This window comes from Pleurodeles waltl, chromosome 2_1 (assembly GCF_031143425.1).
Source record: "Pleurodeles waltl isolate 20211129_DDA chromosome 2_1, aPleWal1.hap1.20221129, whole genome shotgun sequence".
Classification (NCBI taxonomy): Eukaryota; Metazoa; Chordata; class Amphibia; order Caudata; family Salamandridae; genus Pleurodeles; species Pleurodeles waltl.
The window spans coordinates 484,158,958-484,182,693 of NC_090438.1; the positions used below are offsets into that span (position 1 = coordinate 484,158,958).

Genomic DNA, 23,736 nt, shown 5'->3' on the forward strand with positions numbered 1-23,736 from the left:
ATGTTGAGGCAGATTTGAAACACTTTATAATGGCTATATGTGGGAAACAATGTATGGAGTGCCAAATATACATTGATTAGATTTTTATTTCTTTAGGACAAATACTCCTAAATTGAATTTGGGAGGTACCAATGCCTCACAGCCCGCTGCACCTCTAGGTGGTTTTGGACTCTCCAGCAATGCAGCACCCAGCACAATGCAGGCCAGTCAGACCACTGCTCCCACTGGCTTTTCTTTTGGTGCCCCTGCTGCCACCACCCAGCCTGGTGCCCCGCCAGCTGCAACAGGAGGCTTTTCTTTCTCAAGTGCGATGTCGGGGAACCCTTCTGGTTTTGGAATGACTGCCACTAGTACTGCAGCTCAGCCAGCAACTGCAACAGGCTTATCCTTTGGCGTCCCTACCCCAGCTTCTACAGGCCCATCGAGTGCTCAGCCAGCAGCTACTTTCAGTCTTGGAGGGCAGTCCACAGGTAAGTATCCACAGTGCCTTTTTCTCATTTGTTTTGTAGTGTGTTTACAAGGTTCACACAAATATATATAATAATGTTCGATGGCCTGTGTAGCTGCAGATACACATGCTGTGCACTGTTCCTGCCATCTAGTGTTGGGCTCGGAGTGTTACAAGTTGTTTTTCTTCTAAGAAGTCTTTTTGAGTCACAGAACCGAGTTACTCCTCCTTTTTGGCCCCATTGCGCATGGGCATCGACTCCATCTTAGATTGTTTTCTTTCCGCCATCGGGTTCGGACGTGTTCCTCTTCGCTCCGTAATTTGAATCGGGAAAAGTAGAAAATCATCGAAATTCGTTACGGTTTATGTTCGGTACCGGTTTAGTTTCATCACATCAGCACGGACAACAAGACCGCTTCGGCGGCCCTTCGGGGCTTCCGCACTTCACCAAGGCCTGGTCGGCCCGACCACACCCGTCGTCAAAGACTAATGGACCGGACCCCCTTCCGTTTCTGTCCCAAGTGTCAAGCCAAGTATCCTTATACAGACCAGCATCGGGTCTGTAACCTGTGTTTATCACCCGAACACAGAGGATACGTGTGAGGCCTGCCGAGCGTTTCGATCCAAGAATCCCTTAAGGGATCGACGCGCAAGATGACTACAGGTGGCGTCGAAGCCGAAACAACATCTCGACGTCGAGGAAGAAGAGATGCGGATATCCATTCAGGGATCGGACTCTGATGAATCCGACGGTGATCGACCTTCGGCGGCGCAAAAAGTGAGTACACCTGCCCCGTCCCACACCCAAGGTCACACCAAAAAACTAAAGGCCACGGGGACGCCACTGCCAGAAGGCCACGGCTCAACCCACAGAAAAGAAGGTGACCAAGTAACATCGGCACCAGAAAAGGCCAAAGATTTGCCGAAGACTTCCGTCTCCGGTCGAGAAACCGGCACCGAAAAGAGTCGGTATCGAGTCAAACAAGCCTCGAAAGAGCTTATCGGAACCTGAAAAGACAATTTCAGTGGGAATTTCGGTACCGAAAAAATCGGCTTCGGAGCATAAACGTTCTTCCTACACTGAAGAACAAGGGCTGTCTCTGCAGCTCAAAGAAAGGCACAGATTTGAGCAGGAACTGGATTTAGAACAACATGACCAAACTCAGCAAAGGTTACAAATCCAGAAAGACACAGGGAAGATACAAACCATCCCTCACCTCAAGTCAAAAAGAAAACTGGCTTTTCACGAGATTGAAATGCAACCAAAAGCCAAAGTGGTTAGAGAAAAGTCACCACCACCACATTTCTCACCACAAACATCCCCACTGCAGTCACCACAGTTGTCACCAGTGGGTACACCAATGGCACAGTCACCCACACATGCTGGGATGACTCAAGATGATGCAGACCCCTGGGATCTATACGACCCACCTATATTGGACAACAGCCCAGAGTGTTATCCAACAAAACCTTCACCGCCAGAGGACAGTACGTCCTACACGCAGGTACTGGCCAGAGCAGCAACATTTCACAACGTAACAATGCACTCGGAACAGGTAGAGGATGACTTCCTGTTTAACACTCTGGCATCCACGCATGCATCGTACCAAAGTTTACCAATGTTACCGGGCATGCTTAAACACGCACAACAGGTCTTCCAAGAACCTGTAAAAGGGAGAGCCATCACGCCAAGGGTCGAAAAGAAATAAAAAACGCCCCCTTCAGACCCAGTGTTTATTACTCAACAGCTCCCTCCGGACTCGGTGGTTTTGGGGGCTGCAAGGAAACTGGCAAATTCACAATCATCAGGAGATGCGCCACCCTCTGATAAGGAAAGTAGAAAATTTGACGCTGCAGGGAACAGAGTGGCATCACAAGCAGCCAATCAGTGGCGAATTGCCAACTCACAAGCCCTACTTGCCCGCTACGACAGGGCGCACTGGGACGAGATGCGAGACATCATCCAGCACTTGCCCAAAGAACACCAAAAACGTGCCCAACAAGTGGTCGAAAAAGGACAGGCCATATCAAACAACCAAATCCGGTCTGCCCTAGACTCTGCTGATACAGCGGCACGGACTGTCAATACAGCAGTAACAATTAGAAGGCATGCACGGCTGCGAAGTTCTGGGTTTAAACCAGAGATACAACAGGCGGTATTGAATATGCCGTTTAATCAACACCAGCTATTTGGGCCAGAAGTAGATACAGCAATCGAAAAAATGAAAAAAGACACGGACACGGCCAAAGCCATGGGCGCGCTCTACTCCTCACAATACAGAGGAACATTTAGGAAACCACAGTTTAGGGGAGAGTTTAGACAACAGCCATCAGAACCATCCACCTCCCAAACAAAACCCACCTACTGGTCTCAGTACCAGAGAGGGGGGTTTTGTGGTTCCTACAGAGGACAGTTCCCAAGAGGAATAGGGGAAATTCCAGCCTTCCAAACCAAGCCCTAGCAAGCAGTGACTTAAATGTCACACTTCCCCAACAGATCACCGGTGGGGGGGGAGATTAACCAAATACAACCACAATTGGACACACATTACCACAGACACGTGGGTCCTATCAATTATCCAACATGGTTACTGCATAGAGTTCACAACATTCCCTCCAGATGTTCCCCCAAAACCACACAAAATGTCTCAACAACACTTAGACCTATTACAAATAGAGGTCCAAGCACTGCTAGCAAAACAAGCCATAGAGCTTAGTACCCTATCACCAGAAAGGAACAGGCGTTTACTCCCTGTATTTCCTTATCCCAAAAAGACAAAACGTTAAGACCTATCTTATATCTCAGAACACTGAATCTCTTCATAAAATCAGATAATTTCAACATGGTAACACTTCAGGACGTAGTCCCCTTACTAAAACAAGGGGAATACATGACAACACTGGATCTCAAGGATGCGTATTTTCACATACCCATCCATCCATCTCACAGTAAATAGCTCAGGTTTGTAATACATGGCAAACATTACCAATTCAAGGTGTTGCCGTTCAGAATAAAAACAGCCCACAGGGTATTTAGAAAATGCCTAGCTGTGGTAGCAGCTCATATAAGGAGACCTCACATGCACGTATTCCCATATCTAGACGATTGGCTAATAAAAGCCAACACTCAACGACAATGTCACGTTCCCACGCAATACGTACTAGATAGTCTACACAAACTAGGGTTTGCTATAAATTACCAAAAATCTCATTTACAACCATCCCAAATACAACAATACTTGGGAGCAACACTCAACACACAAAGAGCAACTGCCACTCAAGTCCACAAAGAGTTCAGTCGTTTCAAAATATAAAAACAAGCATGCAACCAAACCAACACTACACGTTCAGGTTTGTGATGAAACTACTAGGCATGATGTCCTCATGCATAGCTATTGTCCCAACCTCAAGGCTACACATGCGGCCCTTACAACAGTGCCTAGAAAAACAATGGGCACAGGGTCAACTCCAAGATCTAGTGTTGATAGACCGCAAAACACACTCTTCGCTTCAATGGTGGAACCCTGTAAATTTAAACAGGGGGCGGCCTTTTCACGACCCAGTGCCTCACGCCATTATCACAACAGACGCATCCATGATTGGGTAGGGAGCACACCTCAACAATCACAGCATACAAGGTCAGTGGGACAATCGGCAAAAACAACTTCACACAAATCACTTAGAACTGTTAGCAGTCTTTTTAGCACTAAAAGCCTTTCAACCCCTTCTAGCCCACAAACACATTCTTGTAAAAACAGACAATATGACAACAATGTATTATCTAAACAAACGGGGGGGACACTCGTCATAGCTGTGTCTCTTAGCACAAAAAAATTGGCATTGGGCAATTCACAACAACATGCGCCTAATAGCACAATATATACCAGGCATTCACAATCAGCCGACAATCTCAGTCGAGCTCACCAGCAAACTTGCGAGTGGGAAATACATCCCCAGATTCTACAACATCACTTCCACCGCTGGGGGACATCAAACATAGATCTGTTTGCAACAAAAGAAAACGCAAAATGCCAAAACTTTGCGTCCAGATACCCACACCCTCAGTCCAAGGGCAATGCTCTGTGGATCAGCTGGTCAGGGATATTTGCTTACGCTTTTCCCCCCTCTCCCGCTCATTCCTTATCTGGTCAACAAACTGAGTCAAAACATACTCAAACTAATACTTATAGCACCAACGTGGGCACGTCAACCCTGGTACACCACACTGTTGGACCTATCTGTGGTACCCCACATCAAACTACCAAACAGACCAGATCTGTTAACACAACACAACCAACAGATCAGACACCCGAATCTAGCATCGCTCAACCTAGCAATTTGGCTCCTGAAGTCTTAGAATTTGGATATTTAACCCTTTTCAAAGAGTGTATGGAGGTCATTAAACAAGCAAGAAAACCCACAACAAGACATTGTTAAGCTAACAAATGGAAAAGGTTTGTCTGCTACTGCCAGGCTAATCAAATGATGCCATTAAACGCCTCCACACAAAACATTGCAAGTTATTTACTACACTTACAAAAGTCCACTCTAGCCTTCTCTTCCATTAAAATCCATCTCACTGCAATATCTGCTTATCTGCAGATTAAACATTAAAAATCGCTTTTTAGAATCCCAGTTATTAAAGCCTTTATGGAAGGATTAAAAAGAATCATACCCCTAAGGACACCACCAGTACCTTTGTGGAATCTTAATATTGTAATAACACGACTCATGGGCCCACCATTTAAACCCATGCATTCTTGTCAAATACAATTTTTGACTTGGAAAGTAGCCTTTCTAATAGCCATCACTTCACTTCGAAGATTTAGCTAAATACAGGCGTCAACTATTCAAGAACCCTTTATACAAATACATAAACATAAGGTGGTTCTCCATACAAATCCACAATTCTTACCAAAGGTCATATCACCTTTTCATCTAAACCAAACTGTGGAACGCCCAGTCTTCTTTCCACAGCCAGACTCAGTAGCAGAAAGGGCATTGCATACATTAGACATTAAAAGAGCGCTAATGTATTACATTGACAGAACAAAACAGTTTCGTAAACCAAAACAATTGTTTGTAGCTTTTCAAAAACCACATGCCGGTAACCCTGTATCCAAACAGGGCATTGCCAGATGGATAGTCAAATGCCTTCAGACCTGCTACCTTAAAGCTAAAAGAGAATTACCCATTACTCCAAGGGCACACTCCACTAGAAAGAAAGGCGCCACAATGGCTTTTCTTGGTAATATACCAATGACAGAGATCTGTAAAGCAGCCACCTGGTCTACGCCCCATACATTTACTAAGCATTACTGTGTAAATGTTTTAGCAACACAACAAGCCACAGTAGGACAGGCTGTACTAAGAACATTATTTCAGACAACTTCAACTCCTACAGGCTAACCACTGCTTTTGGGGAGATTACTGCTTTGTAGTCTATGCACAGCATGTGTATCTGCAGCTACACATGCCATTGAACGGAAAATGTCACTTACCCAGTGTACATCTGTTCGTGGCATGTTGCGCTGCAGATTCACATGCGCCCTCCCACCTCCCCGGGAGCCTGTAGCCGTTTTAGTTGCATGTAAATTGTAAATATGTAAATAAATATTACTTTACTACACACTATGTACATACATATCTACTCCATGGCATGGGCACCTCTAGTATCCTTACTTCAAAAACTCCTACCTCACCGTTTGCGGGGAAAACAATCTAAGATGGAGTCAACGCCCGTGCGCAATGGAGCCGAAAAGGAGGAGTCACTCGTTCCCGTGACTCGAAAAGACTTCTTCGAAGAAAAACCACTTGTAACACTCCGAGCCCAACACTAGATGGCAGGAACAGTGCACAGCATGTGAATCTGCAGCGCAACATGCCACGTACAGATGTACACTGGGTAAGTGACATTTTCCATATATATATATATATATATATATAATGTTTGAAATTGATATTCCATAGCTCACATTTTAAAATGAAGCTTGATATGCTCATCCTCTGGGGGACTGCTGTGGATGGTTTATTTGTTTGTTTCCTCAGACAGGTTCTCAAGATAAAGGAACAGTAGAGGATGAAGAGGTAGAGCTGTATTGCCCATGTTATTCTTTGTAAGCAACATTTATTCTCCATCATTTTGCAATCGCCATCCTCACAAAAAAAGTTATGGTTTGCTGAGGTCAACCTTAACTACATAACTTGCTCTACTAGTGAACACAAACTGTCTCCTGTGGTCACACATTTCGGTCTTCATCTTCATTATGTTTGCTTACATATCCAAAATTAGTAAACATGAGAACCCCAGAGACATTAGGCCACTGGACTTACTTGAAATGGGGAGTACTTTAGGAGTCGCTCCCAGGTTTGGGAACCATCCAAAACCTATAATAATTATTGCTGCTTGCCAAGGCCTGTGGAGCAGATGTGGAGGGTGGATGGACCCTGTTGAAGCCCTGAGAGTGGCCCTGCAAAGCAACAGCTATGCTGTTTGAGGGGTCCCCTGGGATCAGAACCCCATAAATATTGCCAGAATCTCAAAGAAGAGAACTTGCATGCATAAAGGAAAACATTTATGTAGATGGTGTAGCTAGCAAGTGACACATTTTTCTAGCTGTAGAAGGAGGATGTTTTTGTTTAAAACTGTAGCTTTTGTTGTTGCCAAACATTACAGAGGTAACATTGAATGAGAATTTGCCCTAGTCTTATGTTTTTTAAATCACCCTTTTCTGTATATTAGCAATCAAGCGGATATTTAATTAACCCCTTAACTGCACTTAAGTGTGTGTGTGTGTGTATATATATTACGTGTATAATGAAAAGATTATGAAGTTTTGCAGCTGGACTCACAAATGTTACATTTCTTTCTGTCTCCCATGGTGCTAGAGTAGGGGGAAGGGCGTTTGCTGGTGCCTGCTCCCATTTGGGTAAAGTTGTGTGACCTGCTGCTAACTTCGAGGCTGCCTCATTGATAAGCATGTGATGTCGCATGTTACATCATAGGCATAGCAGAAGAACCAGGAGTGAATCCCTGTTTTCAGATATCGAAAACATTACTTAATGCTTAACACAGATTCTCTTTTTATCCACTGCTCCTACAAGGTCCAGTGCAGACCACTCATGACTGGTCAGCTGGATCATCTGGTAGGATGGAGCTATTCTGTATTTTGTGGCCCTGTAGTAGTGAACGTGATACAGCCACGTAACCCTTGTTCATCACTTTCAGTCCCAGCCTGCCATCGATTAGGAATCCTTGGTTTTCGTTTATCTTCCCAGGTCTTTCTCCGGAATAGGTGGGACTATAACGGGGGCTTTAGGGCAAATACCACTGCCTTTCTCTCTTTCATAGCTATCCTTACAGGCCAATCCAGTATTTCTGGAGTTTGGAGTTGTGAGGTGCAGCTCAGATCGTAACTATCCTCCCATTACTCAGACATGAGAAATGAACACGAGTTGGGGATGTGGTTTATTTCTTCTTTTGTTGTGGATAGCTCATTCTCGTACTTCTTCTTTGTCCATGGAAAGCAGTGTGAGAGAAAGAAGCTCTTTGTGTTTACCCCTCCAAAGAGCGGATGGTATTTGGATTTCGGGGCTTTTTTTTACCATTAAGAATTTTTCTGAAGAATTGGGGATGTTATCCCATGAAGGGTATAGAATTAACAGGCAAAACTTTTAGGTTTGTCCTGCTCTGAGCTTTTTGCTGTAAAGAAAAAGGCTTCAGCTGTACCTGTCGGTGAGGGTATCTGGCCTCTTGGAGTACTGCCCAACTACAACGATCAGCCTTGCTGTCTTCAGGCTTTTGAGAACCTAAGAACCAAATAAGTGGTTGGAAGGTAAAATTGAGCCCAGAGCAAGTAGCTGCAAAGAGACTGCAGCAGTTACGAATCAGACTTCGCCTCACACAAAACTTATGACAACAAAACTCTAAGCTTCATATCTGATTTCAAGGGATCCTTACCACCTTCGTGAGGATTCTGCATTGCGCTACTGGGGAATTTTAAGAACTAGAAGCTTTGACATGTGATCTCCTTTTGGCTTTCCATACCCTTGCCCCCAGTGTGGTCGAATTGAAAAAATGCCTAGCTCCTGTCCACTGTGAACATTGACACTAATTGGTGCTTTGACTTTTCATGGTGTGTAGGAAAGTAGCCTCCTTATAGTGTTGTTACCCCCACTTTTTGCCTGTTTGCCAGTGTGTTTGACTGTGTTCACTGGGATCCTGCCAACCAGGACTCCAGTGATTGTGCTGTCTCCTTTTAAACTTTGTTGCTGGAACCTTTTTTACCCCACATCTGGTTCCCTGTGTAAGTCCCTAGTATATGGTACACAGATGTAAGGAAATGCCTCCTTGGCATGGTTACCGCATGATTTTTTATCTTTGCTGATGCTAAGTTAAGATTTGAAAGTGTGCTGGGACCCTGCTAACCAGGCCCCAGCACCAGTGTTCTTTCCCTAAACTGTACCTTTGTCTCCACAATTGGCACAACCCTGGCACTCCGGGAAGTCCCTTGTAACTGGTACCCCTGGTACCAAGGGCCCTGATGCCAGGGAAGGTCTCTAAGGGCTGCAGCATGTTTTATGCCACCCTAGGGACCCCTCACTCAACACATACACACTGCTTCACAGCTTGTGTGTGCTGATGGGGAGAAAATGACTAAGTCGACATGGCACTCCCCTCAGAGTGCCATGCCAACCTCACACTGCCTGTGGGATAGGTAAGTCACCCCTCTAGCAGGCCTTACAGCCCTAAGGCAGGGTGCACTACACTACAGGTGAGGGCATAAGTGCATGAGCACTATGCCCCTACAGTGTCTAAGCCAAACCTTAGACATTGTAAGTGCAGGGTAGCCAGTTTGGGAGTCTGTCAAACAGGAACTCCACAGCACCATAATGGCTACACTGGAAAGTGGGACGTTTGGTATCAAACTCGTCAGCACAATAAATGCACACTGATGCCAGTGTGCACTTTATTGAAAAGTACACCCAGAGGGCATCTTAGAGATGCCCCCTGAAAACAGACCCGACTTCCAGTGTAGGCTGACTAGTTTTTGCCAGCCTGCCACACACCAGACATGTTGCTGGCCACATGGAGAGAGTGCCTTTGTCACTCTGTGGCCAGGAACAAAGCCTGTACTGGGTGGAGGTGCTTCTCACCTCCCCCTGCAGGAACTGTAACACCTGGGGGTGAGCCTCAAAGGCTCACCCCTTTTGTTACAGTGCCCCAGGGCATTCCAGCTAGTGGAGATGCCTGCCCCTCCGGCCACTGCTCCCACTTTTGGCAGCAAGGCTGGAGGAGATAATGAGAAAAACAAGGAGGAGTCACCCCCAGTCAGGACAGCCCCTAAGGTGTCCTGAGCTGAGGTGACTCTTACTTTTAGAAATCCTCCATCTTGTGGATGGAGGATTACCCAAATAGGATTAAGGATGTGCCCCCCTCCCCACAGGGAGGAGGCACAAAGAGGGTGTAGCCACCCTCAAGGAGAGTAGCCATTGGCTACTGCCCTCACAGACCTAAACACCCCCCTAAATTCAGTATTTAGGGGCCCACAGAACCTAGGAAACTATATTCCTGCAACCTAAAGAAGAAGGACTGCTGACCTGAAGCCCTGCAGTGAAGACGGAGACGACAACTGATTTGGTCCCAGCCCCACCGGCCTGTCCCCCTACTTCGACGAAAACTACAACAGCGATGCATCCAACAGGGACCAGCGACCTCTGAAGCCTCAGAGGATTGCCCTGCACCCAAAGGACCAAGAAGCTCCCGTGAACAGCGGCTCTGTTCAACCATCTGCAACTAAGAAGCAACTTTAAAGACTCCACGTTTCCCGCCGGAAGCGTGAGACTTTCCACTCTGCACCCGACGCCCCCGGCTTGACCTGTGGAAACCCCGGCAACTGCGAGCCCGTGAGTAACCAGAGACGACCCCCTTGATCCCCCACAGCGACTCCTGCAGAGGAAATCCAGAGGCTCCCCCTGACCGCGACTGCCTGTAACAAGGAACCTGACGCCTGGAACCAACACTGCATCCGCAGCCCTCAGGACCTAAAGGAACCGAACTCCAGTGCAGGAGCGACCCCCAGGTGACCCTCTGCCTAGCCCAGGTGGTGGCTACCCCGAGGAGCCCCCCTGTACCTGCCTGCATCGTTGAAGAGACCCCCGGGTCTCCCCATTGATTCCAATACAAAACCTGACGCCTGTTTGCACTCTGCACCCGGCTGCCCCTGTGCCCCTGAGGGTGTACTTTCTGTGCCTGCTTGTGTGTCTTAACCTCCCCCGCCCCCCCCCCCCCCCCCCCTCCCCCAAAGTGCCCTACAAAGCCCCCCTGGTCTGCCCTCCGAGGACGCGGGTACTTACCTGCCGGCAGACTGGAACCGGGGCACCCCTGTTTCCATTGAAGCCTATGTGTTTTGGGCACCTCTTTGACATCTGCACCTGACCGGCCCTGAGCTGCTAGTGTGGTAACTTTGGGATTACCCTGAACGCCCAACGGTGGGCTACCTTGGACCCAACTTTGAACCCTGTAAGTGATTTACTTACCTGTGAACTTAACATTTACTTACCTCCCCCAGGAACTGTTGATTTTTGCTCTGTGTCCACTTTTAAAATATCTTATTGTCATTTTGTCAAAACTGTACATGCTATTGTGATTATTCAAAGTTCCTAGAATACCTGAGTGAAATACCTTTCATTTGAAGTATTACTTGTAAATCTTGAACCTGTGGTTCTTAAAATAAACTAAGAAAATATATTTTTCTATATAAAATCCTATTGGCCTGGAATATGTCTTTGAGTGTGTGTTCCTCATTTATTGCCTGTGTGTGTACAACAAATGCTTAACACTACCCTCTGATAAGCCTACTGCTCGACCACACTACCACAAAATAGAGCATTAGAATTATCTCTTTTTGCCACTATCTTACCTCTAAGGGGAACCCTTGGACTCTGGGCACACTATTTCTTACTTTGAAATAGTATATACAGAGCCAACTTCCTACATTGGTGGATCAGTGGTGAGGTACAAGATTTTGCATTTGCTGGACTACTCAGCCAATACCTGATCGCACAACTAAATTCCAAAAATTGTCATTAGAAACTGATTTTTGAAATTTGAGCTATTTTTCTAAATTTGTAAAAGTCCTGCTAGGGCCTTGTGTGTGTTCTGGTTAGCATTTCTTTTAGAGTTTAAAAGTTTTGTAAAAGGTTGGATTAAGTTCTAGAGATAGTTTTAGATTCTTAAAAAGTATCCCAACTTTTAGAGAAATAATGTCTAGTACAGATGAGATGGTGGTGGAGCCCAACCTCGTCCCTTACCTGCATCTTAGGATGTCCGAGTTAAGGTCTCTCTGTAAAATCTAAAAGATAAAAACTGGTTCAAACCCTACCAAAGTACAGCTCCAGGAGCTTTTGGCAGAGTTTGCTAGAGACAACCCTTTCAAGACAACCTTACATAGGGGGAAGCTAGTGACCTGGAGGATAATTTCCCCCCCTCCTGTCCTAGTTAGGGAGACCAGGGTTTCTCAAACCCTGACTCCACAAGTGATAGTCAGAGATGCTCTTTTTCCCACAGGGGAGTCCAGCAACTCTAGAAGCATTGAGGGCAGCCTCAATGAAGATGACCTGGCTTTGGAGAAACAGCTCCTATCCATAGAAAGGGAAAGACAAGAGATGGGCTTAGCTCCCAACAATGGTGGCAGCAACTTAAATAGGGTCAGAGAAACTACTGACATGCTAAAAATGCTCAAAGGGATTGTAACAAAATATGAAGATGGTGATGATATCACCAAATGGTTCACAGCTTTTGAGAGGGATTGTGCAACCAGACAAGTAAACAGATCTCAATGGGGAGCTCTCCTTTGGGAAATGTTCACTGGAAAGTGTAGGGATAGACTCCTCACACTCTCTGGAAAAAACGCAGAATCCTATGACCTCATTAAGGCTACCCTGATTGAGGGCTTTGGATTCTCAACTGAGGAGTACAGGATTAGGTTCAAGGGGGCTAAAAAATCCTCGAGCCATACCTGGGTTGATTTTGTTGACTTCTCAGTCAAAACACTGGATGGTTGTATTAATGGCAGTGGTGTATATGATTATGAAGGGCTGTACGATCTGTTTATGAAAGAACACCTTTTAAGTAATTGTGTCAATGAAAAACTGCATCAGCATCTGGTACACCTAGGTCCAGTTTCTCCCCAAAAATTGGGAAAGAAGGCAGACCATTGGGTCAAGACTAGGGTGACCAAGACTTCCACAGGGGGTGACCAAAAGAAAGGGGTCACAAAGACTCCCCAGGGGAAGAGTGTTGAAACATCTTTGATCCCAAAAAGGCCTGGTGTCGTAGCTGTAATCAGCAGGGACACCAAACTGGAGACAAGGCCTGTCCCAAGAAAGGTTCCATTTCTACTACTACTCCGGTTAGCACTGGAATAGCCAGTCTCCAGGTGGGATCAACGGTGTGCCCAGAGCAAATCGGGGTTCACACTGAAGCTACATTAGTCTCTGAGGGTGGGGTCAACTTAGCCACACTAGCTGCCTGGCCCCCCTAATATGCAAAAATACAGGCAGAAACTGTTTATTAATGGGATTAGTGTAGAAGCCCTGAGGGATACAGGTGCCAGTGTCCCAATGGTGACCAACAAACTGGTTTCCCCAGGACAATACCTGAGTGGACAAACTTATCCAGTCACTAACGCTGACAATCAGACTAAAGTACATCCCATGGCTATGGTAACTTTAGAATGGGGAGGGGTCACTTGCCTGAAACAGGTGGTAGTCTCCTCTGCTATCCCAGTAGACTGTTTGCTTGGAAATGACCTGGAGTCCTCCGCATGGGCTGAGGTAGAACTCAAAACCCATGCAGCCATGCTGGGTATCCCTGAACTGGTGTGTCAAGACAAGGGCACAGTGCAAGGCTCAGGGTGAAAAAGAGGTGTTGGGGTCTGGAATAATGGCCCAACCCTCCAAGAGAAAAGGAAAGAAGACTGGGGAACCAGCTTCAACACAGCAAAAGAAAAAGAACCTCTCTTCTCAGGAAGAAGTTCTATCCCCTGAGGGAACTGAGCCTATGGAGTTGGAACCTTATCAGGTTGAGCTCTTGGGCCCAGGGGGACCCACAAGGGAACAGCTGCGTAAGGGGCAAGAAACCTGTCCCTCTCTTAAAGGCCTTAGGCAGCAAGCTACTGAGGAAACAAAAGGAAATGTCAGTGGAACCCACAGGGTCTATTGGGAAGATGGACTCGTTTACACTGAGGCAAGAGATCTCAAACCTGGTGCCACTAGGAGAGTGGTAGTGAATCAGGAGTTTAGGGAGTTCATTCTGACCTTTTCCCATGACATTCCACTTGCTGGGCATTTGGGACAAACCAAGATATGGGAGAGGTTAGTCAACCACTTCTATTGGCCCAACATGTCCCAGAAGGTCAAGGAGTTTTGTGTCTCCTATGCCACCTGTCAAGCCAGTGGTAAGACAGGTGGCCATCCAAAGGCCCCTCTCATTCCACTTCCAGTGGTGGGGGTCCTCTTTGACAGAGTGGGAATGGATATAGTGTGTCCACTTGAACCTCCCACAACATCAGGGAATCAGTATATCCTAGTAGTAGTGGATCATGCTACTAGGTACCCCTGCAGTAGCCAAAGAACTCATTGGTATTTTTACCAGAGTGGGATTTCCTAAGGAGGTGGTTTCTGACAGAGGTACCAACTTCATGTCAGCATACCTTAAACACATGTGGAATGAGTGTCGGGTGACTTACAAGATCACCACACCATACCATCCACAAACCAATTGCCTTGTTGAAAGGTTTAACAAGACATTGAAGGGCATGATCATGGGGCTCCCTGAAAAGCTCAAAAGGAGATGGGATGTCCTCTTGCCTTGTCTGCTTTTCACCTTCAGAGAGGTGCCTCAGAAGGGAGTAGGGTTTTCCCCCTTTGAACTTCTGTTTGGCCATCCTGTAAGGGGACCACTAGCTCTTGTGAAAGAAGGCTGGGAGTGTCGCGCCGCCGCGCGCGGCACAAGCTGAACATTCGGGCCGCGCCACGCGGTCTGAAGACGCGCCGCGTCCCCAGCCTGCTGTGCACATTTCGAGGCCCCAAATTGGCCATGGGGCCTCGTTCTTTTTTTAGCGCGACGTGCTTCCAGGCAGGTCTGACCTCCCCCACTCACCTGTTCTTCTTCTTTTCTTCTTCCTTTTCTGTTGTATTGTTGTGCCTTCCTTTATGTCTTTTCCTTTTCTCATATTACCCCTCTCTTCCCAGCATTCCTTGTTCCCTACTCTCTATGGCCCCTGTCCATTTTATTCTATGTGTTTTTCCCTATCTAATATGGTGTCCTTATACTTCCTGTTGGTCGCTTCCTGTTGATTGGTAGTTAAGGGCTGTGATTCTTTCTCTCCTTGCGCTGCAACACTTTCTGTTTGGAATGTGTCTTCACTCCTGCTTCCTTGTATTCTTTACTGACTCATCTGTTCCAGTGTTTTTTTCCTGTACCTTTGCTCCTGTATTTCCCTATTCATTTTGTTCCTGTTTTAGGAACCTTTCCTTTTTGGAGGTTTTTTCCCCTTTCATGGGTTTTTCCCTCTGGCACTACTTCTGAGGGACACAGCCTGCTCTTAGCGTTTCCATTGCCTGCAGCACCGTGGTTACCAGAAAGAGTCACCCCTACCTGGGCCGAGGCTGAGCATTCAGGAACAAGATCCTCGCCACTCGTTATGCGGACTCCAGGTTAAGGCAGCACGTAAGTCGTGACAGGGAGAGACCTCTTCATGAGCCTAAGCAAGATATAGTGGACTATGTATTAGGCCTACGTTCCAGGATGGCAGAGTACATGGAAAAGGCAAGTAAAAACCTTGAGGCCAGCCAACAACTCCAGAAGATGTGGTATGACCAAAAGGCTGCTATGGTTGAATTTCAGCCAGGGCAGAAAGTCTGGGTTCTGGAGCCTGTGGCTCTCAGGGCACTTCAGGACAGATGGAGTGGCCCTTACCCAGTGCTAGAGAGGGAGAGTCAGGTCACCTACCTGGTAGACCTAGGCCCTAGCAGGACCCCCCAAAAGGGTGATCCATGTAAACTGCCTCAAACTTTCATGACAGGGCAGATGTAAACATGTTAATGGTTACAGATGAGGACCAGGAAGCTGAGAGTGAACCTCTCCCTGATCGCCTCTCCCCCTAAAGATGGCTCAGTAGATGGAGTGGTCTACTCAGACACCCTCTCTGGCCAACAGCAAGCTGACTGTAGGAAAGTCATACAACAGTTTGCTGAGCTCTTTTCCCTAACCCCTGGTCAGACACACCTGTGTACCCATGATGTGGACACAGGAGACAGCATGCCTGTTAAAAACAACATTTTTAGACAGGATGATCAAGTTAAGGAAAGCATCAAAGTGGAGGTCCACAAGATGCTGGAGTTGGGAGAAATTGAGAACTCTGAGCTAGCCCAGTGGTCTTAGTCCCCAAACTTCACACCAAAGATGGCAAGAGAGAGATGAGGTTCTGTGTGGACTACAGAGGGCTTAATTGTGTCACCAAGACAGATGCTCATCCCATCACAAGAGCAGATGAGTTAATTGACAAAGTGGGTGCTGCCAGATACTTAAGTACCTTTGACTTGACAGCAGGGTACTGGCAAATAAAAATGGCACCAGGAGCAAAAGAGAAAACAGCAGTCTCTACACCTAATTGGCACTATCAGTTCACTGTGATGCCCTTTGGCTTAAAGAACGCCCCTGCCACCATCCAAAGGTTGGTGAATCAAGTCCTTGCTGGCTTGGAGTCCTTTAGTGCAGCTTATCTTGATGATATTGCTGTCTTAAGCTCCAGCTGGCAGGATCACCTGGTCCACCTGAAGAAGGTTTTGCAGGCCCTGCAAGCAGCAGGCCTCTCTATAAAGGCATCTAAATGTCAGATAGGGCAGGGTACTGTGGTCTACTTGGGGCACCTTGCAGGTGGAGGCCAAGTTCAGCCACTCCAACCCACAATCCAGACTATTCTGGACTGGGTAGCTCCAAAAACCCAGACTCAAGTCAGGGCATTCCTTGGCTTGACTGGTTACTATAGGAGGTTTGTGAAGGGATATGGATCCATAGTGACACCCCTCACAGAACTTACCTCTAAGAAAATGCACAAGAAGGTAAACTGGACTGCAGAATGCCAACAGACCTTTGACACCCTGAAGCAAGCTATGTGCACAGCACCAGTTCCAAAAGCTCCAGATTACTCCAAGCAGTTCATTGTGCAGACTGATGCCTCTGAACATGGGATAGGGGCAGTCCTGTCCCAAACCAATGATGATGGCCTTGACCAGCCTGTTGCTTTCATTAGCAGGAGGTTACTCCCCAGGGAGCAGCATTGGAGTGCCATTGAGAGGGAGGCCTTTGCTGTGGTCTGGTCCCTGAAGAAGTTGAGACCACACCTTTTTGGTACTCACTTCATAGTTCAAACTGACCACAGACCTCTCAGATGGCTAATGCAAATGAAAGGAGAAAACCCTAAACTGTTGAGGTGGTCCATATCCCTACAGGGAATGGACTTTATAGTGGAACACAGACCTGGGACTGCCCATGCCAATGCTGATGGCCTTTCCAGGTTCTTCCACTTAGAAAATGAAGACTCTCTTGGGAAAGGTTAGTCTCATCCTCTTTCGTTTGGCGGAGGGGTTGTGTAAGGAAATGCCTCCTTGGCATGGTTACCCCCTGACCTTTTGCCTTTGCTGATGCTAAGTTATGATTTGAAAGTGTGCTAGGACCCTGCTAACCATGCCCCAGCACCAGTGTTCTTTCCCTAAACTGTACCTTTGTCTCCACAGTTGGCACAACCCTGGCACTCAGGTAAGTCCCTTGTAATTGGTACCCCTGGTACCAAGGGCCCTGATGCCAGGGAAGGTCTCTAAGAGCTGCAGCATGTCTTATGCCACCCTAGGGACCCCTCACTCAGCACATACACACTGCTTCACAGCTTGTATGTGCTGATGGGAGAAAATGACTAAGTCGACATGGCAGTCCCCTCAGGGTGCCATGCCAACCCCACACTGCCTGTGGCATAGGTAAGTCACGCCTCTAGCAGGCTTTACAGCCCTAAGGCAGGGTGCACTACACCACAGGTGAGGGCATAAGTGCATGAGCACTATGCCCCTACAGTCTCTAAGCCAAACCTTAGACATTGTAAGTGCAGGGTAGCCATATGAGTATATGGTCTGGGAGTCTGTCAAACACGAACTCCACAGCGCCATAATGGCTACACTGAAAACTGGGACGTTTGGTATCAAACTTCTCAGAACAATAAATGCACACTGATGCCAGTGTGCACTTTATTGAAAAATACACCCAGAGGGCATCTCAGAGATGCCCCCTGAAAACACACCCGACTTCCAGTGTAGGCTGACTGGTTTTTGCCAGCCTGCCACACACCAGACATGTTGCTGGCCACATGGGGAGAGTGCCTTTGTCACTCTGTGGCCAGGAACAAAGCCTGTACTGGGTGGAGGTGCTTCTCACCTCCCCCTGCAGGAACTGTAACACCTGGCGGTGAGCCTCAAAGGCTCACCGCTTTTGTTACAGTGCCCCGGGCATCCCAGCTAGTGGAGATGCCTGCCCCTCCGGCCACTGCCCCCACTTTTGGCAGCAAGGCTGGAGGAGATAATGAGAAAAAAAAGGAGGAGTCACCCCCAGTCAGGACAGCCCCTAAGGTGTCCTGAGCTGAGGTGACTCTTACTTTTAGAAATCCTCCATCTTGTGGATGGAGGATTACCCAAATAGGATTAAGGATGTGCCCCCCTCCCCACAGGGAGGAGGCACAAAGAGGGTGTAGCCACCCTCAAGGAGAGTAGCCATTGGCTACTGCCCTCACAGACCTAAACACCCCCCTAAATTCAGTATTTAGGGGCCCACAGAACCTAGGAAACTATATTCCTGCAACCTAAAGAAGAAGGACTGCTGACCTGAAGCCCTGCAGTGAAGACGGAGACGACAACTGATTTGGTCTCAGCCCCACCAGCCTGTCTCCCTACTTTGTCGAAAACTGCAACAGCGATGCATCCAACAGGGACCAGCAACCTCTGAAGCCTCAGAGGATTGCCCTGCACCCAAAGGACCAAGAAGCTCCAGTGAACAGCGGCTCTGTTCAACCATCTGCAACAAAGAAGCAACTTTAAAGACTCCACGTTTCCCGCCGGAAGCGTGAGACTTCCCACTCTGCACCCGATGCCCCCGACTCGACTTGCAGAAAACAAACACCTCATGGAGGACTCCCCGGCGACTGCAAGCCTGTGAGTAACCAGAGACGACCCCCCTGAGACCCCACAGCGACACCTGCAAAGGAAATCCAGAGGCTCCCCCTGACTGCCTGGAACCAACACTGCACCCGCAGCCCCCAGGACCTGAAGGAACCGAACTCCAGTGCTGGAGCGACTCCCAGGCGAACCTCTGCATAGCCCAGGTGGTGGCTACCCTGAGGAGCCCCCCCCCCTTACCTGCCTGCATCGTTGAAGAGACTGCCGGGTCTCCCCATTGATTCAATACAAAACCCGACGCCTGTTTGCACTCTGCACCCGGCCTCCCCTGTGCCGCTGAGGGTGTACTTTCTGTGCCTGCTTGTGCCCCCCCCCCCCCCCCCACCCCAGTGCCCTACAAAACCCCCCTGGTCTGCCCTCCGAGGACGCGGGTACTTACCTGCTGGCAGACTGGAACCAGGGCACCCCTGTTTCCAGTGAAGCCTATGTGTTTTGGGCACCTCTTTGACCTCTGCACCTGACCGGCGCTGAGCTGCTGGTGTGGTAACTTTGGGGTTGCCTTGAACCCCCAACGGTGGGCTACCTTGGACCGAACTTTGAACCCTGTAAGTGTTTTACTTACCTGTGAACTTAACATTTACTTACCTCCCCTAGGAACTGTTGATTTTTGCACTATGTCCACTTTAAAAATAGCTTATTGCCATTTTTGTCAAAACTGTACATGATATTGTGATTATTCAAAGTTCCTAGAATACCTGAGTGAAATACCTTTCATTTGAAGTATTACTTGTAAATCTTGAAACTAAGAAAATATATTTTTCTATATAAAAACCTATTGGCCTGGAGTAAGTCTTTGAGTGTGTGTTCCTCAATTATTGCCTGTGTGTTTACAACAAATGCTTAACACTACTCTCTGATAAGCCTACTGCTCGACCACACTACCACAAAATAAAGCATTAGAATTATCTCTTTTTGCCGCTATCTTACCTCTAAGGGGAACCCTTGGACTCTGTGCACACTATTTCTTACTTTGAAATAGTATATGCAAAGCCAGCTTCCTACACCAGGGCACTGGGGTACCAGGGGATCCTTATGGGCTGCAGCAGTTATTCTGCCACCCATAGGAAGCCCATGCAAAGGGTTCTGCAGGCCTGCCATTGCAGTCTGCGTGAAAACAGGTGCATGTACCCATTTTCGCTACAGGTTACTGCACCAGGTCACTGTAAGTCACCCCTATGGCAGGCCCTCCTAGCCCAGAGGGCAGGGTGAAGGTACCTGTGTGAGAGGGCACCCCTGCACTAGCAGAGGTGCTCCTACAAACTCCATACCCATTTTCCTGGACTTTGAGTGCTGGAACACCATTTTACATGTGTACTGGACATAAGTCACTACCCAAGTCCATCTACATAATGGTAACTCTGAACCTGGGCGTGTTGGGTAGCAAACATGTCTGAATCCTACCCCAATGCTGTTGCGAGTATTGGAAGTATGATTCCATGCACTCTTGGGATCCTTAGAGGACCCCCAGCATTCCTACCACTAGTCTTACAGGGTTTCCGGGCAGCAAAGCTGCTGCCAGCCCTCAGACAAGTTTCTGCCCTCCTGCTGCTTGATCTGGTCAAGCCCAGGAAGGCAGAACAAAGAATTTAGTTTGGGAGAGGGAGGTAACGCCTTCTCTCTTTCGAAAATAGATGTGACTGGCTTGGGAGTGGTAGCCTTCTAAGGCCACTGGTATGTTTTGAGGGGCACATTTGGTGCCCTCTGTGCAGAAACCAGTCCATACTTGTGCAGAAACCCCCAGTCCACGCTTTGGCACGAAACTGGACAATGGAAAGGGGAGTGACCACTCCCCTTTCCATCATTACCCCAGGGGTGGTGTCCAGAGCTCCTCCAGAGGGTCTCTAGGTTCTGTTACCTTGTTTCCAAGGTTGGCAGAGAACTCTGGGAGCATCTGAGTGGCCAGGCAGGTGATCTCAGAGCACCCTCCTGATAGCTGCTACCTGGCAAGATGAACAGTCCCCCTTTCAGGACTATTTAGGGTCTCTCTCTTTTGTTTGGGTCCTCAGATTCGACGTGCAAGACTCCAGCAGGAATCCTCTGCAACATTTACTTTGTCTTCTGGCCACTGGAACTGCAACTGAACTTCACAGGAACCTACAATCTACTGCTGCAGTGATGATTCTGCTCTAGAACATTGTTTCTCCGGCTCCTTCCAGCAACTGCAACATTTCCCTGACTGCATCCTCTGAGTGCGGCAAGTCTTCAGTCTGTCTGCACCAAGAAGCACGAAGGAATCTCCCTTTGAGTGAAGGAGTCACTCCTCTGCATCCGCAGGCACCTACTGCAACCCAGCTGCATAGATCTCCTCTCATCTTGAGCTGCATGGATCCTGCATCACATGTGGTGGTCCAGAGTAGTCCTCTTGGTCCTCTCTGCCAGCTGTCCAACTTCGGTGGAGGTAAGCCTTTGCCTTTCCACGCAGAACAGTACCCCTCTACACAGTGTCTCTTGCAGCTGCCAAGGCTTGTTTGCATCTCCTCCAACGGATCTTCAGGTGACATGTAGCTCCAGTCCCCAGCACTCCTTCCTGCAACGCACAGCCCTCTGTGTGGTTCTCCTGCGGTGTGGGATCCCTTCCTGTAGTGCTGCGTGGGCTCCTTCTACGAATTCTGTGTCCGCGTCCTGTCGGACTCTAGTGGGTGCTTCCTCTGCGCCTGTGGACTCCTGCGCCGCTCAAGGTCCCTTGTGACTCCCCCTCCTGGGTTGAGTCCTGGACCTTGCTGGTCCCTGGCAGCACCACTTTTGCACTAACTGCGAGTTTTCCTTTGCCAAAGCCTGTTTGTGGAATTCCTGCACCAACACCGGTCTGCGATCTTCACTCTAGCGTGGGACATCTTCTGCATCCATCAGGAACTCTTCTGCTCCAGGGCTACAGCGCTGACCTGTTCTTTATCACCGTCTACCAACTCCTGCAAGTTCAGCTGGGTGGGTAATCGCTCCTACTCCTCCTGGACTCCACTGTGATTCTTGGACTTGGTCCTCTCTCCACAGGTCTTCTTCAGGAATCCACTGCTGGTTTCTTGCAGTCTTGTCTGGGTGTCTTCTTTTTCTGCCTTTTGGGTGGTTTGGGGGAAATCCAGGGTTTTACTCCTGCTTTCCTGGTTGCTGATGGGGTACTGTGTTATTTACCTCTGGTTTTCTAGTACTCCCAACTCCCCTCTTCACATTTTACTTACCTAGGTGGGGGTCTTGTGTTCGCAATCCATTTATTTAGTACATGGTTTGGGCTCCCCCTAGGGTCACTATCGGTTATTACTATTTTGCACTGTTTTCTAACATTTTCTATGCCCACTTCTGATTAGTGTATTACTTACCTCCTATTTCAGTGTTGCCCTTCTAATAATTTGCGGTATTGTGTTCCAAAAATAAAGTACCTTTTTATTTTTGTACACTGAGTGTTTTCTTTCATGTCTGTAAGTGTTGTGTGACTACAGTGGTATTGCATGAGCTTTGCATGTCTCCTAGATAAGCCTTGGGTGCTCATCCACAGCTACCTCTAGAGAGTCTGGTTTCTAGACACTGCCTAAACTTCACTAAGAGAGGATACCTGGACCTTGTATAAGGTGTAAGTACTTTGGGTACCCACCACACACCAGGCCACCTTCCTACATGGTGCTTTTTGCATGTGCCATATCTAATTGTTAACTCTTTTGTGTTCTTGTTATTTTGCTCATTAAGCTTATATTTTTTAATTTTAAACTGGTTTTACAATTTAGTTTTGTGTTCTTAACTTTAATACGGTTTGATACTGCCAATATGCTAAAATCAGCACACAATTCTCTGCCTAGTTGCCTGCTGTTTGCACCATAGCCACAAGCTGTAAGCAGAGATTCTCTTACAAATACATTGTGGTTAGTAAGTCGGTAGAGGTACCTCCGTCCCAAATTAATAACACATCTGACAATTGGCATTGCCTGAAAGACTTGTTTTCCTCTGAGGTATTGTGGGATCCCACATTTGTACAGAGATATTTTAATGTGGATGAATTTTAATGAAGATGCCATGATAGAGAATTGAACGGCTTTGTTGCAGATTAAGTTTTATATTAACTGACACTGGTTCTATGGTATTTGTTTCTAAAGATTGTTTTTTTATTTATTTTAATTATTGATTTCTCTAATGATAATTGTTGTTCACCCAGAAGCATGCTTACTTCTCTAGTATTCTTCTTCTTTTGTAGAAAATGATAGCTCTTCAGTTTCCCAAACAATAGGTTACATTCCTTCTGCACCATGTACAAGTCTGAATCTTTGGGTGTCATCACTCTAACAACGCATCTGACCAAAAAATGTTTGTAAAATGATTGCTGCTGTAAAACATAAAAACACTGATTTTAAGCTAAAAATATTAATGTGTTAGGAAAGCTGTGTGGCTGCGCTGAATTCCCCTCTTGGTACCTATGATTACGTGCCTAGCAGCAAAACAAATTAAACATTAAAAAGGTTTATTTTTGCCTAGTCCAAAATGTTAGGTGACACATACTGAAGCATAATTGTAAACATTTAGTTGGTTAGTTGGTTACATATCAAAAATAAACACCTGTGTATTTCTCTCACTTTCTTTATGGAGCAGCTGTGAAGGTGGCATTTGAGACCACTATCAATGTTTAAGGGTGGATCTCAAAATAAAGACCTATGGAAAAGTAGAAGTTCCTAAAGTCTGAGGAAAAGTACAGTGCTAAAAATGTAATGTATCTACAGATATGTAGGGTGTAGTATGATATTTAGTACTATTGTTGAATGTGGAAAGTGGTTAAGAGTCGCTAGAGGCAAAGCCTCAAATGGGTTATGACACCTCTCCCTTAGCTCAACAATGGTAATACATAGCGTATAATAATCTACTCATCTCACTGTATGGTTTAAGCCCTGGCATATTTCATCTGTACTTGTTTTACCAAAAGATATTCAACAAAATCCAGGATTCAAGGTGTTAAATCTGTGCTGTGTGGTGCAATCACAATGAAGAGGCCCTGTGACTTTTGAGGGATCCTTCTGAGTGTTTGT

General features: G+C 47.1%; 1 protein-coding gene across 2 annotated transcripts in view; it reads left to right on the forward strand.

Moving 5' to 3' along the window:
- Window positions 1-23,736, forward strand: part of NUP62CL (nucleoporin 62 C-terminal like) — a 140,243-nt gene that overhangs the window by 12,033 nt on the left and 104,474 nt on the right. For both annotated transcript variants that reach the window (XM_069213728.1, XM_069213719.1), the window contains exon 3: window positions 97-470. In XM_069213728.1, the coding sequence (XP_069069829.1) occupies window positions 97-470 (374 nt within the window). The remainder of the gene's footprint in view (window positions 1-96; window positions 471-23,736) is intronic.